The sequence below is a fragment of the Coturnix japonica genome, chromosome Z (genome assembly GCF_001577835.2).
Source record: "Coturnix japonica isolate 7356 chromosome Z, Coturnix japonica 2.1, whole genome shotgun sequence".
Classification (NCBI taxonomy): Eukaryota; Metazoa; Chordata; class Aves; order Galliformes; family Phasianidae; genus Coturnix; species Coturnix japonica.
This window is the reverse complement of record NC_029547.1, coordinates 51082833-51097572: the sequence shown is the minus strand read 5'-3', so window position 1 is coordinate 51097572 and position 14740 is coordinate 51082833. Positions and strand designations below refer to the sequence as shown.

The 14740-nt window shown below is 40.3% G+C and overlaps 1 protein-coding gene across 14 annotated transcripts in view; it reads left to right on the top strand.

Annotated features, from left to right (window-relative positions):
- The window catches only part of RHOBTB3 (Rho related BTB domain containing 3), a 63776-nt gene that overhangs the window by 18634 nt on the left and 30402 nt on the right, over positions 1-14740 (top strand). For 12 of the 14 annotated variants that reach the window (XM_032441447.1, XM_032441448.1, XM_032441446.1 and 9 more), the window contains exons 3-7: positions 8044-8236; positions 10044-10195; positions 11559-11670; positions 12484-12849; positions 14270-14382. In XM_032441447.1, the coding sequence (XP_032297338.1) occupies positions 8044-8236; positions 10044-10195; positions 11559-11670; positions 12484-12849; positions 14270-14382 (936 nt within the window). Of the gene's footprint in view, positions 1-3270; positions 3997-8043; positions 8237-10043; positions 10196-11558; positions 11671-12483; positions 12850-14269; positions 14383-14740 lie in introns of those variants that run through there. The other 2 variants (XM_032441452.1, XM_032441444.1) reach the window with 2 other exon arrangements.

Below are 14740 nucleotides of genomic sequence, written 5' to 3'. Positions count from 1 at the left end.
TTTCCTAGCCTGAGACATTCAGCATTACAGCTGAGAACAATGACTGATGGTCCCACAAGAATGGGTGTTACTAATATTTCATAGTCTTTGTGGAGAAGGATTCTTATTTCTTATGTGATGCTTAAAGGCAGTGGGATGCTGGTCTTTGCTTTGTTTCCATCTCTGTCATTTGGAATTAACTTCCATTTTACCTGAGTTTGTATTACATCCACATGGCTAAGGCAAGCTAGCACTAGACATAAACTCAGCAAACAAATACACTGATTTGCAATGAGTCTGCAAATTTAAGGGTGGCAAGCTGCCTTTGCCCTCTGCACTCCTCAGTTCAACTCACTGCCTGAAAAAGCATCATGGGTACAATTTACAAAGTTTTCTTATAGGTTCTTTCGTGAGACAGATTGCAGTACAATCATGGAGTAATAGAATGGGTTGGGTTAGAATGGACTTTAATGCCTACCCAGCCCAAGCCCCAGCCATAGGCAGGACAGCCACCTACCAGGTGAGGGTCCCATCCAACCTGGCCTTGAGTACCTCCAGGGATGGGGCACCCATAGCTTCTCTGGGCAATGACTTACCACTCTCTCAGTCAAGAATTTCTTCCTAATATCTAACTTCAATCTCCCCTCTTTTAGTTTAAAATAATTCCCCCTTGTCATATCAGATTGTGTAAAGAGTCTATTTCCTGTTTGTAAGTTCTCCTCAAATACTGGAAGGCTACAATGAAGTCTCCCTGGAGCCTTCTCATCTCCAGGCTGAACAAGCCCAGCTCCCTCAGCTTTTCTTCACAGGAGTGGTTGTCCAGTCCTCCGTGGCCTCCTCTGGACCCTTTCCAGCAGCTCTGTGCCTTTCTTGTGCTGGGGGCCCCGTTGTAGAGGGCCACTAAATTAGTCAGGCATGATTTGCCCTTAGAAAAGCCATGCTGGCTGTCAGTAAACAGCTCTCTGTTCTCTGTATCCCTTAGCAGTTTTCAGGAGGATCTGCTCCCATGATCTTGCTGAACACAGAGATGGAATTAACTGGTTTGTGTTCCCTGGGTCTTTATTTTTCTCTTTTTAAAAATTGGGATTGTGTTTTCCCTTTCCCAGTCAGTGGGAACTCCTTTGCCACAATTTCTCAAATATGATGGATAGTGGCTTCGCAGCTTTACCTGTCAGTTCTCTCAGGGCCCACAGTTGCATCTCATCACCCTGTGCACCTTCAGATACTTTGGATGGTTTTGAACCTGATCTTCTCATACCATGGACGGTATTTCATGCTCCCAGTCTTCCCCTTGGAGGGACAGTGTCCCTTGAACACTTGCCTGGGAAGATGGAAAGAAAGTAATAAAGTCTTCTGTTTCCTTCAGAGCCCACAGTTTCCTCAGTCTTGCTTTTATCACAGACAAACTTACATATCTCCATCTCCTTCTGTCTCCTTGTTGCCTTTTACATCCCTGCCAAGGTTTAGCTTTTTGTGCATGATCCCTGGCTCCTCTGACAATGTCTTTGTATTCCTCCCATGTTACCCATCGTCTGTAGGCCTTCCTTTTGTGTTTGATTTAGCCCAGAAACTTCTTGTTGCAGGCTTACTGTCTTTTTTGCCATTCCTCTTTGTTGGGATTTGTTGCTCTTGGAGGAGGTGATCCTTAGGTATGAACCAGCTGTCTTGGAAATCTCTTTCCTGTAGGACTTTATCCCACTGTACTCCAATGAGCAGTTCTATGAAGAGGTAAAAGTCTGCTCTCCTGAAGAGCAGAGCAGTGAGCTCGCTCTGTGCCTTTCTCCTTGCCCTGAGGATCCTGAATTCCATCATCTCAAGGTCACTACAGCCAGGGCTGATTTTGAGCTACACAGTCCCCACAAGCTTCTCTCCTTGTTGTTAAGAATGAAATTCCTCACCACACCTCTCATTGCTGAGGCCTCTATCACTAGGAGATGACAAGAATCCTGTCTGTCTACAGAGAGCTGCGTTTCTCAGTCCTCCTCATCAGGTGGCCTGTGGCAGACCCACTCTGTAATGTGATCTGTTCCTGCTCTTGCCTTAATTCTAACCCACAAACTAGCATCTGCTCCTTAGGTACTTTAACTAGTCAGTGACACAGAGAGTGGCACTGCATTGTCTTTCCTGTTCGTTCTTCCTGAAGAGCCCATATCCTTCCACTATAATGCTCTAGTCTTGAGAGACATCCCACCACATCTCTGCAGGCACTGTGCATGCCTCTAACCCCTCACCCAGCTGGGCTCAGTTGAACTCTCAGCATCTTGTAGCATTCCATAAATCTCTTTGAATGGGTTGGGTTGGGTCAACACCTACCAAAGTCCTACTGGGCTGGAGAAACATAGGGTATTTGGACTGTGCAGTGAGCATCATCTCTGTGGTGGCATTGTTATCCTGGAAACCTGGCTGCTGTTGAGCCACAGTTCAACAGTGAAAATGTGGTATCTGTTGACTGGAGGTGGCTACCAAGCTGCTCAGCAAGGAAGCAAAGCTTCTTGGGCATGATTGTCCATAGGTAACTTCAATCAGGTGTTACAGACGGGTTCAGAGTAATGATATTCCCAGCCTAACATGAGGCTAGAGCTGCTCTTTTCACACAGCATTTCTGTTTCACCCCTTCAGGAACGTTTAATATGTTTGCTGCCTGTGCTGGGCACTGCAATCTTTGATATCACTGTTCTTAGAAAATTACATGGACAAAATCATAATTACAAATATGCAAAGCAGCAGTAGTGTGTTGTGAGGAGACCTGTACCCTGGTGGCTGCTGCAGGGTGTGGGAGAGCACTGCTGGCTTTGTGGAGGCTGCTCACCATCCTTCACAGTCACGTGGGAGACATGGGGCTTTAGAGATAGCAAGGGAACACACTTCTCAAAATCTGGGAGCAAAATGTCACTGCTTCTAAAACAGCACTGATCTCCATCTGTCAGGTGCTGGGTATATCTCCATGTCCTGCTGTGTTCACTATGTTTGCAAAGTTGCATGCTGATACCTCCTATGTGCAAGGGACAGATATACCAAAAGGCCATTCCTTAGAGACTGATATGGCTGGAACACATTTGGGCAAAAAATGCGGACCTGGTATGAGAGGGGAGATGAAGAACTAGGGAAAACATATGCATGCATATGTGTGCTAACACCTTTGCTGAATATTTTATTCTTAGTGACCTCTCAGTTGCTAATACTTGCTCAAGCTGGGATCTCACAAAGCACGTTGAACTGGGGCGTCACACCTTTTCTAATTTATTTATTTTTTTTGTAAACCTCATTAAAGAGTTAGAAACTTGCAAGGAATAATTTGAAAGGAAAATTTTAATGTTTGCTTTAGAAAAGGTTGCTTTATTTAGGAAGCTGTTGTTGTATTAGATTTTACAGCCTTTGGAAGTGAGATGGCTTGTGTGTGGTTTGAAACTTCTGTCACTTTTTATTGAGTTTAGTCATACAGATGCATGTGTACAGGTAAAAACTGCAGGAAAAGCACAGACAAAATTCGCAGTATCAAATGGCAAGTAAATATTTATTTACCAGCTTCAGAAAGAAGTATAGCACAGAAACTATAATTCATGTTTGATTTGCTGAATTGGGATGTTGGGAAATAGCATAATGAATAACAGTGTGGGTCTATCCCTTGCTTGCATTACTTGTTCTTTCCTTCATTGTTTGGAGCAGTGCTGTAAAGACATTGGAGCATTTCATTTCTGGGTAGGAGTTCTACTCTCCTTGTCATATTTTTTTTCCACTATGAGTGTCCTGTTGCTCTTCCTCAGGGAGCAATAACTTTAGAAACTTGCTTCCTCCAGTTTATGAAAAATTCTCGATTTCTGAATAATCTGTGACATCACTGTGTTCCCTGTAGCAAGTAGGTTCTGAAAGGAGAGAACAGAACAGCTGCAGTTAAGAGTGCTTTGTGCTTGACCATGCACCTGCAGAAGGTGCAGTGGGATGTGCTGTGCTTACACCTGCTCCTGAGAACAGAAGGTTCTATCCACAGGGCTGCAGACCTCCAGGGCATTCACTGATGTATGAATATGCTAACTAACTGCTATTTTAAAAAGCTCTCCTTTGATTTTTCTTTTCAGAAAACATTTACTTTTCTACCATGTCTTTCCATTAGTCCTGACACATTTTCTTGCTCTTTCCCTTCCCTTCCCTTCCCTTCCCTTCCCTTCCCTTCCCTTCCCTTCCCTTCCCTTCCTTCCTTACTACCCTTCCTCCTTCTTCCCTTCCCTTCCCTTCCCTTCCCTTCCCTTCCCTTCCCTTCATTGTTTGAGGTTTTTTAACTCCATGGTGTAATCCATGGTGCAGTTATCTGGCTTTTCCCTTGCAGCAGCATCCTTTTACTCAGCATTCCACCTAGGCTGGCTGGCCCTCAGTATGTCTGAGATCAAAGGAACCTCATCTGCTTTTTAATTAAAAATCCAGTCATATTACTGCTTTAGTACAAATCCATAGCTGGCAACTTTTTGTTTTTTAGTATGTTGACTTTTCTCATTTTAAACTTTTCTGTCTGATGTTGGCAGTTTACAGTGAGTGTTTAAAACACGGTAAATTATTTTTCCCTACTTTTACTTTTTACAAATATTCTTACATTATTTTTTGAGAGAACAATTCAGAGAAGGCTTGGTTAATGCCAAGTGAATCCATGATCATCCCAATAGCCATGGTACAACCATCCTGTAACCCCAGGAAAACTCAAGAGGAATGGGACCCAGCCATAGCCAGGCTCCCATGCCTTGATGCTGCTACTGTCTAAGTGGACAGTGAGATACTCATGGACTTGTGAAAAGCAAGTGGGCACTGCAAGGGCGTAGTGGATTTCACTGCAATTCCATAAAGGCATTCATAAATTATTTATGACAAAGCAACTATTGTCCTCTAGAGGAGCCGTGTGATTCCGCAGGAAAATCACGTTTTCATTGCCTCTAAAGGCTTTGTTTTCAGAGTAACTGCTTGAGAAGCATTACTCACCAGTGGAGTGAATGTCTTGTGAGAGAGGTACATAGTAGAGGCACGTAAGAGAAGAGTGCAGCTTCTTTTCTAGTAGGTCCCAGGAGGAATAGCAGCAGAGCTCCGGTCATAATTAATAATGTCATATTACAGTAACCTTGACTATGCACTTATTCTTTTTGTGAATGTCTGCCTTGGGAAGTAGACTGTGCCAAGAGCAGGAAGTGTGATGAGAAGTAGCTGCTACATGAGTGTCATAGACAGAACCAGGAATTACTGTTATTCCTGAACAGTTATACATCATCTAAGGAAATTCCTTTGCAATTTTGATATGAAAACTTTCCTAAAACTGCTAACTAGGAAGTGTTTAATATGGCTAAAGCTTCAGATGCTCTGTCCTAGTGATGTATTGAGCAAAAACCCCTTTGTTTTGTCAGAGACATTTCTGAAGAATTTTCCCTCTAATGAGAGCAGTAATCTGAAAGAAACACTCTACATTTGATGTAAAATGTAAATAATTGCAACAAGACCTCCTGGGAATGTGTTTTATTCCTCTGTGTTTGTACAGGTAACATCCATTTTCAAGAGTGGGATTTGGGGTTTGTGTGAGAGGTTAGGGAAACTGCACAATTCAAATTGGGTGTCATGAAGCATATGCCCAGAGCTGTCTCTTTTCCCAGGGGAAAGTGGATTCCATGTCCACCAGAACTTTGTCAACACTGCTAAAATGCTTCTTTTTAGGATTACCAGAGACACACAGTGGTGACACGGGGTAGTGGAAGGAGCTGCAGACCTCCACAAAACTACAGCAGTATGCAGCCACACACATCTAAGAACTTGCTACAGCCTGCACTAAGTGTCTGTAAGATCCTTTTTCATAGCAGTTCAGCAACAAAGGGCTATACTGATGTATCTGCACAGTTGCTTCTTTAATAGGATACTGACACAGCTACAGAGACGGAGCCACATAAGTACTAAAGGGTTCTTAGCCCATTACATACAAAGTAATGGCCAGGTCTTCTTGTCCTTGCTGTTTTGTCACCCAAACTACAATGTTTTTCTCATTAAGATTGTCTTCAGAAGGAAAAGTGTATGTATTTTTTTGCTGTGTATTGACTTCTTAAACTACTGTAATGTTAATGGCACAACGCAATCAATGAGAAGTCAAATACAAAATATGCTGTTGAGATTCTTGCCAGCAGGAAGAGGATCAGAGCTGTCACCAGTTGGATTTAGTGCACGGAAGGTGTTCCATGATGATCTTTTCTTGATCTCTTAGGAGAGCTGGGATAAGGGCTGAGGCCAGAGCAGCATGTATGTATTAAAGAGCTTGTGTCATGTCCAGAGTTGACAGGGCTGGTGTCAGGTTAGAGGCACAGGCTGCTTTGCAGTGATGGTCCCCTACTGCACCTCAAATCTAGGCTTAGGCTGAAGCTAAGTCTTATGATCAGAGCAGGTTCCTTCTTTGGGAGGATTTCTTAGTTCATATTCACAAAACCTCTCAAAACTTTCTAAACTTTTTCTTTGTGATGTTAAATTATACCACAGTGCATCAGAAGTTTAGCTCTGTTGAAAAATGGAAAGACCTACAAAAGATACACAGACATGTAAAAACATGTAAAAATTACTTATTACATTTAGTAGAAGTTTCCATAAATGTTATATTATTGAAGCTTAAGCTTGTTGGGAATTCTTGTGTGGTTGTGCACTGGTGCTTGAAGTCATCAGTGGTGATATTACTGGTCATCCCTAGGATCATAGGAAGAAATATGTGTTACTTTCATATATTTGAAGCAAGTGTGTTCTGGGTAGCAATCTGGATATTTTTGGTTTGGATGAGATGGGGTTTGAAAGTCTTTTGGTGCCAGGGGCTGACAGTCTAGGCAAACATTTGCTGATTTATAGACTTCCATCAAGTTTGTGCTATTTCTTTTGATTAAGTGCTGGGGCAGTATTACTTATTCAGACAGACGTGGAACAGTGCCTCTTCTGAAGTGAGCAAAAATAGCTATATTGACTATGAGAGGTACTTCACCTACTGATATTAATAATCTTCTATAAATTTCTTTGGTTCCTAACTGTAATGTTTTTATGTCTCTGACCCATTCTTCAGAACTCATATTCATTTCTCCCCTCACCCAACCCTCAGTCTGAGTCCAGTTCTTGTGTCACTTCCTTTGTGCCCATTTATTCCTCTCTTCCATGTCTTCCATATTTTATCACTGCTTGTTTCCACTCTTTTCCTCAAGTTCATTTTTTCTTCTAGGTTGATCTCATGCTGTTCTAAACTAGAACTGTTTAGAAAGATGTCAGTATTTTTGGGTTTTGGGATGATTTTCAGTTCTCTAGATAATTTCCAGATTTCTTTCTGTCGAGAGTTTTCAGTTGTGCATATGTGAAAAGCTATTGGTATTTCTGAACTAGCCATATATAAAGCAGAAACTTTGAAATTACAGTTGCCATGCAAATGGCAAGTATATAAGTAATAACTGCATATTACATGTAAATGTGATACAGTCAGAAATTAATAGGACACAAAATACTTTAAGAGTGTAAATCTTACTCTTATAGCCCAGAATAATGGGAAATTGAATGGGAGGTCAAAGAAGGAAAGTTAGTTACATGACTAAGACCTATTAACTGCAGATGCTGATGCTTGTTTCTACTTGGAGGTTTTTTTATGAAGCAGGTAAAAATTACACCACTGATGAAACTTATATTGAAGTGTTCCTATATTACTGTGCTCTGTACAGAGCTCTGTAAAATATTTTGATAATTAATGATTTTGTATGAAATTTATAGTAATAAATTTCTACCACTGAAAGTTCTTTTATTTCCTTAATACAAACATTTGTGAAAGTTAAGTAACTAAAACAGCAGTGTTTCTTCTTGTGTGTGTTCGGGTACAAGTGTGTTCCTGGATAAAAACAATTAGAATAACTTGTTTTCCAAACAACAAAATTACGTAGTATCAATTCCGGTCTTGGTTGCATGTTTTCAAATAGGAAATGAGAATATCGCTTGACAGTACTTCTCTAAGATCTTGCATTAAAGAATATTGAATAGTTCATCTTTCCATCAGTAGCTAGGAGAATTCTTGATCAGTTTTTTTCTGTTTAGGATATATTTGACAGTGACTGGTATACCTCTCGCAGTCTCATTGGAGGAGCTGATATTATTGTGATTAAATACTCTGTCAATGACAAGACTTCATTTCAAGACTTAAAGGACAGTTATGTTCCAATGATAAAAAAGGCATTAAACCACTGTTCAGTTCCAGTAATAATTTCTGCTGTTGGTGCAAGAAAAAACGGTATGTATCCGATCTGCTGAAGTCGTTGTTAAAATATCACTTGGAAATGAGATATGTAGTAATTTCACTAGAAGCTGATTGCTTTTCCAGTTCTCTTACACGAACAATTAGTCTGTCAGAATGACAGTAATATGCTTATGTACTGTGGTTCTGTAGGCTGGCATGTAGGTGGGAACATTATGCTTAATTAACCCTGGTGACAAAAGGCTTCCTATCCTGCCCTGACCTCAGCAGAGACTCTTCTTGTGAAGTCATCATACATGAGGATTAAGTCTATCACTTGGGATTAAGAGGCATGAGACTGAGCGTATGAGATGAGCTCTATAGCTACACGCTCTTTCTGCCCATGCTGCAGATGTCGTGTATCTCTAGCACATGGCATGAAACTCGGTGCATCAGCTTGCAGCCCGTGAGGGGTGACTGCCGAATGTCAGCCCAAGTTACTTTTACTCCACATGTTTGACTAAAACATGTGTTTCTGCGCATCCCACCTGCTAAGAGTGAAGGATGAGATTTATGAACATAGCTGTAGATTTTATTTTGTAAAGTACACATAAGTTTTAGGCAACATGAGTTTTATATTCTGTGGATAGAATATTCAGTTTTGCCAGAATCTACTTACATATCCTTTTGCTCGGTAATGGAGAAAAGATTTTTAAGGAATTCAGTAACAGTTAAATCTGTACAATTGTTATTGCTATTGCTTTTAGTAAACTACAGACAGTAACAACATGCTTTTTATGCTCTGGTTTATACAAGGGTACTAAATCCACCAGTGAAGAGGTAAGGTGTTGATGAGGTGGGTCTGGGCTTCCCCAGCTCATTCTCTTACCTGCTCTTGCTATTGGGAGCACAGGTTCCTGCCAGCCTGGCAGACTGCTGCTGGCATTTTCCCTGTCCGGTTTTTTCCCTGCCTCCCTCCTTGAACAGGCTCAGCGTGGGAGAGGTCTGGCTGCGACCCGCTTGGGCTCACAGAGAGCCCTTTTGTTTCCGAGCAGTGTGTGTGAGCACAGCAGCTTGCTTGCACAATTACTAAGAGCTTAATCCTTTGTCGCAGCAAGCACTGCTGCCAAAAGAAATAAAAAAAGGCTATGTTAATGCATGCTATCCATGGGTCATAGTGGTGTAAACTAGACTAGAGCATGTGCAGTGTATCTAAATGCCCGTTTTTACAGGTGAGTTCTTACAGGCGTTAAGCAGAGTTGTGTTTGGGTGGCCAACAAATTTTAATCAGTTTTTTTAAATAATCTTCAAAACCATTTATTTTGGCATTAAGGAATATGCAAAATGTATGTTAATGAGCTGTACTCTGCTGCATGTATGTGTTCGTAGCAGCTAGGACAGCCAGTGGAAAATTTTCCATTGCCAAGTCCTGCATGATCAGGTTGCACTACAACAGGCTGAAGGGTGGCAGTAATGAATGGCAGCACCTGCAGGCCAGAACAATGCATGTGGACACAAGGACAGACAGTTCCCGACCCAAACCGGGTTTCTGAAGGCTCTGCTTGACTTCTGTGAAGGTTTCAGAAAGTCCTACTCCTCTGCCTTGCACTGAATTTAAATTGAATATAAATGATATTTAAAACAATGCTAATGTATAATAAACTGGGTTTTGTGTAGTATTTTGCATACTGTTTTGAACTGATTACAAAGAAGTTGTTCATTTAGCCTTGATTATAGATTTCTTCCTCTGAAACAACTGTTTCCACTTCCTGCTTTGTAACTATCTGAGCAGAACCTTTACAACTCTTTAGGAAATATTCCAATTGCTGGAGCACAGTGGCTCACCCACATCCCTGTTTCCCAGCAGTGCCCTGTACGTGCCCTCTGTGCACCCTGGACAGGAGGAGCTGTGTCACCACCTCCGAGGGGGTCCAGCTGGCCAAGGAGTTCGGAGCCACCTACCTGGAACTGCACGCTCTCAATGACTTCTACATACAGAAGTACTTTGGAGGTGTGGTGAGTGTAACATCTTAGTGGCCTTTTTCAGCTTTAATGATTCAGTGATTCTAATCCCAAGCAGAACCCGGTCTCAGCTGCAGTAAACTCAAATGAGGCAGAAGCTAAAAAGCTTGTTAAATACACTTCACCTATAGCCAGCAGTTTCTTTTATCATTCTCCTGGGTACAAGGAGATCCACTGAGTGGTTTCAAACTTCCAGATTTGTTTGTCTTCTCCATAAAATTATTTCAAATTAATGTTTAATTTTCAGTTTAATGAGATGTTTCAAACAGCATTTATAAAAGATAAATGTATTTTATTTACTTCCCTAGTAGCATTTGGGTTTGGAGAAAAAAAAAATGCAGTTTGGTACAGTGATTTCATGTTATCTTTATGGCATTATGTAATAATGCAGCCTGCTTTCATGGGGCTTGATAGTCATTCGAAATATCTGACACGACAATTGGTCAGTTTTTATTGGATGCATTCATTTCTGATTAAAAACAAGGAATCCTCTCAACATCTTGTCCAAACAGAATATTCCTCTGGTTTTTGTACTGTGTGCACCTTGGATGCCAGAAGTGTTTAACACCTCCTTTAACTAGACCCAAGCCACCCTTTACACCTCTTTGCTCTTGTAAAATGGACCGTTTCACCTGAAGTACAATTTTACTGCATTGACCATGCTTACTGTGCACTGTGGTAAAACAAATCTTGCTCACACAGGCCATACAGTAATGTGACTTTTCCAGAAGGCACACTACAGCATTGGTGTCTAACCTCTTGGCTTGCCTGAGCCACACTAGGTAAAGAGGAATCACGTCAGGCTGCATATAAAATATATTATGTAGTTAAAATAAATAAGTAACAAAACTTCTTTATATATATATATATATGTATTTCATCAAAACGTTAGAAAAAGAGGACAACAAAAACATAAAACTAGTGAATTAAACACATATACACTATGGCATTGTGTGGTGCTGGTTAGTTGCAAGCTGAAGAGCTCATGTATGGCTTTGTTGTTTCTATTACTTGCATCTGATTGTTATTCACAAAGTCTTATTGTTCTCTGTAATTGTACAATTTGCAACCACTGAAAATTGATAAATTGAATATTTTCATGCCTGTCATTTTTGAGGAGATCAAATACAAGGGGGAAAAAACACTGCTATTTGAATAAATAATCTTTTAAATTATGCCTATTCCAATTAAGTTTGGTACATTACACTGATAAAGAAGTGCTAGGACTAGCAAACTGAATAGCCTCTTATAGTGGCAGCCACTTCAGTCCTCCATATAGCATCCACTCGTCCTTAGTTTCATGTCTAGTTTGTTCTTAAATTAATAGGACTTCTTAAAAATATGCTTCATGTTCTAGCTGGAATATTTTATGATCCAAAGTTTGAATCAGAAGTCATCTGAAAAAATGAAGAAAAGAAAAAAGGCCCAGAAATGCCATCGAGTGCAACCACCTCAGCTGGAACAGCCAGGTGCTCGCTGATGTGTGGTCTTGGCTGTGTGTGTGGTGTTATGCAATTAATATTTTGTGGTAATTATTCTGAGCAGCGCTACCTGTCCTCTGGTTACGTTGCTCTATTTGGGCAATCACTTAGTGCTGGTTTAATTGATGTGGGGAGAACTGTGAACTGTGCACTGTTGCAGTGGTCTTATTAATTTTGGATAAAATTAGGTGTCATTTTCTTGTACACTTGGCAAAAAAGGAATGTAGATACTTGTAAAATATCTAAAAATATCTTGTAATTGTAAAATACAAGTTTTATGTAAAAGATCTACAGATAAATTATAAAAGGTGGCCATTAGCTAATGCTTTGTTGTAGGATTTCAGCAAATAACTCCTTTATTTGCTGAAAATAAAACAAGGGATAAGTGTGTACAGCTGCACTTGAGCTCCTGCATCTAGTTTCCAAGTGTCTGATGCACATATCCAGTGCAATAATTATTAACAAGTGTTTACTTTTCAGTATATGTTTATCTTTTCTTATACCTACTATAAAGTCACTCTGATCGTGAGGTTTGGGATTCACTGCCAAGGTGTATTTTGAACTTGAGTGCCTTAAGAGCTTTTCTAAAAGGGTGGATGTCTTTTACTAAACATGTTCTATGGGATATTTTCACTGCTGTAGCAGTTTACTAAGTGTATTGAAACTGTATGTAAGATATTTTCTTAACTTTTTTTTATTGTTGTTGTTGAAAATTTGTCTTTGATTTGATTAGATTTCTGAGAAGAAAATATTCTGTGTGTAATAATTGCCACTATTTTACTAGCTTCTTAACTCTTACAGAAAAAATGCCCATTTTAAAAGGAGAAGCCTCTCACTACGACTCTGACCTGCACAACCTGCTATTCTGCTGCCAGTGTGCAGACGTTGCCTTTTACTCAGAAGACTCCAGCAAAGTAGTGGAAGCTCACAAGGTCATCTTGTGTTCAGTGAGCCATGTCTTTATGCTGCTTTTTGATGTGAAGAGCCCTGCGGACATCCATGACCCCTCCATCCTGCGCACAGCACAGAGCCTCTTTGCAGTGGAGGCTGGGGCTGGGCTGCCTGCTCCTCATGGTGTGCCACCATGTAGTGTGCCCGTTAGGGTGGTCGTTAAGGACTCTGTCTTCTGCTCCTGTCTGTCAGACATCCTGCACTTCATCTACTCAGGTACGCCATGAGAATGGGCCCATCTACTCAGCTCTGCTGCAGCAGGAAATATTCTGCTCAGGGGCACATGCATTAACTGAAGAAGTGGGCTTTAGCTATCATTGGGTCATGTCATGTTGCTGAACTTATTTTATCCCTTGTGATTACTAGCAACTGTGTATGAAAGAAGCCTTACATATAATTTCAAAAGTAAATTAGCTGTCATTCCTGATGTAATGAAGTAAAATTAAGCTGAATACTTAACAATTTCCACAAGCTAATGTCAATTATATGTGAAGCTTTACCAACAAAATCTAGAACTTGTGACAGTTTCACATGTCAGGGTTCTAAAATACTTTTAGAAAACATTTAGATCGACTGCATACTCTAAACATGTGGAAGAGAATGCAAGGTTAGGGAGGCAAAACTGTCTAGTTTTCTCTTCTAGATATGGTGGTACTCCAGTAAAAATAGTGATGACTGGTCTGAATGCAGAGCACTTCTATACATTTCATGTATTTTGCTATCAATTAAATCTAGGCAGTGTTTCTCACCTAAATGAGGTTAGCCATCCAGACAATTGAAAGATGCCAAAAAGGCCTAACTGTCTTTGAAACTTACCACAGCAAAGTGTGCAAGGATAAAATTTGTGCTTTTGTAGCTGTTCCTCTGACTACTGTCACCTAAACTGCAGATCAGGTTTGGCAATAATACTATTTACTGTAAACAATTTTTTTACTGTTTAGGCTTTCAGAGCCTTCACAGGCCTTCAGAAGGCCAATTTAACTCTAATTTAACTAAAATTTGAAATTTTTATCTCGGGTTAATTTTTGAAAGGAAGCTATTGAGATACATAATAGAGTATCATCAGTTTGACTCTGAAAGCCAGAAAGAAATTCATTGAGAACTATGTGGTTATTTAAGTTACCAGTACTCAGAGCATGACTGCACATGGAACTTTTCTGGTTGAGACCCCTACAAAGCAAATCAGATACTATGGAAGTCTCACAGATGATAGTGAAACATTTTGAAGGCTTTCCTGCAATATGTGATGATTGAGATGGGAGGAATCCCAGAAGTCCATTCTGAAAGCAAGAGAGATCACAGAATCACAGAATCATAGGGACCTCTGGAGATCATCTAGTCCAGTGTCCCTGCTAAACCAGTTTCCCCAGACTAGGTTATGCAGGAAAGAGTCCAGATGCTTCAACCACGCTGTCCATACTTGGTAGTATCACTGTACGAGTCATCTCTAACTTATCATGAAAGCTTGACTGGCAGAACTGCATCTTCTATTTCCTAAGTGAAAATGTCCAGCTGATTTATGTGCAAAAAATGTAATATCTGCAGGATGTTTTTGACATTGATAGCAAATTTTCTCTGCCTGCTGAGAGCTGTGCCTTGTCTACTTATAAGCCAATTTTACTTGGTTTTCTAACAGGTGCTTTCCAGTGGGAGCGATTAGAAGAAGATATAAAAAAGAAGTTGAAAGATTCTGAAAAAACTGAGCATGTGCTTGAGAAAGTTAAATGTATCCTGAAAACTCCAGGGAAGGTACAGCTAACACACTGGGGATAATGTGTAGAAACAGTTACTGAAGTGTGCAGAAGATTCTTCCTTGTCAGTCCTCATTTTACACTCTGTTTAGTTTACATGGTCTTTTGTTGCTTTGCAAGTAGTTTGTTATATGAATTTGCAACACAGAAACATAGATATGCTGAGGTAATGTGCTGAATGAATGTAATCACTAAAAAGCACATAAGTAATCTCCTAACAGGATTACTTTATTTATAGCTTCATGCATTGTCTAACAATATGATGATGTGTTCCTAATTCTTATGTAATAAGGGATGCTCAGGGGAGCTTTACTTTTCCAAGTAGGTGCCAGAAATTTTGCTTCTGCAAGAGACTG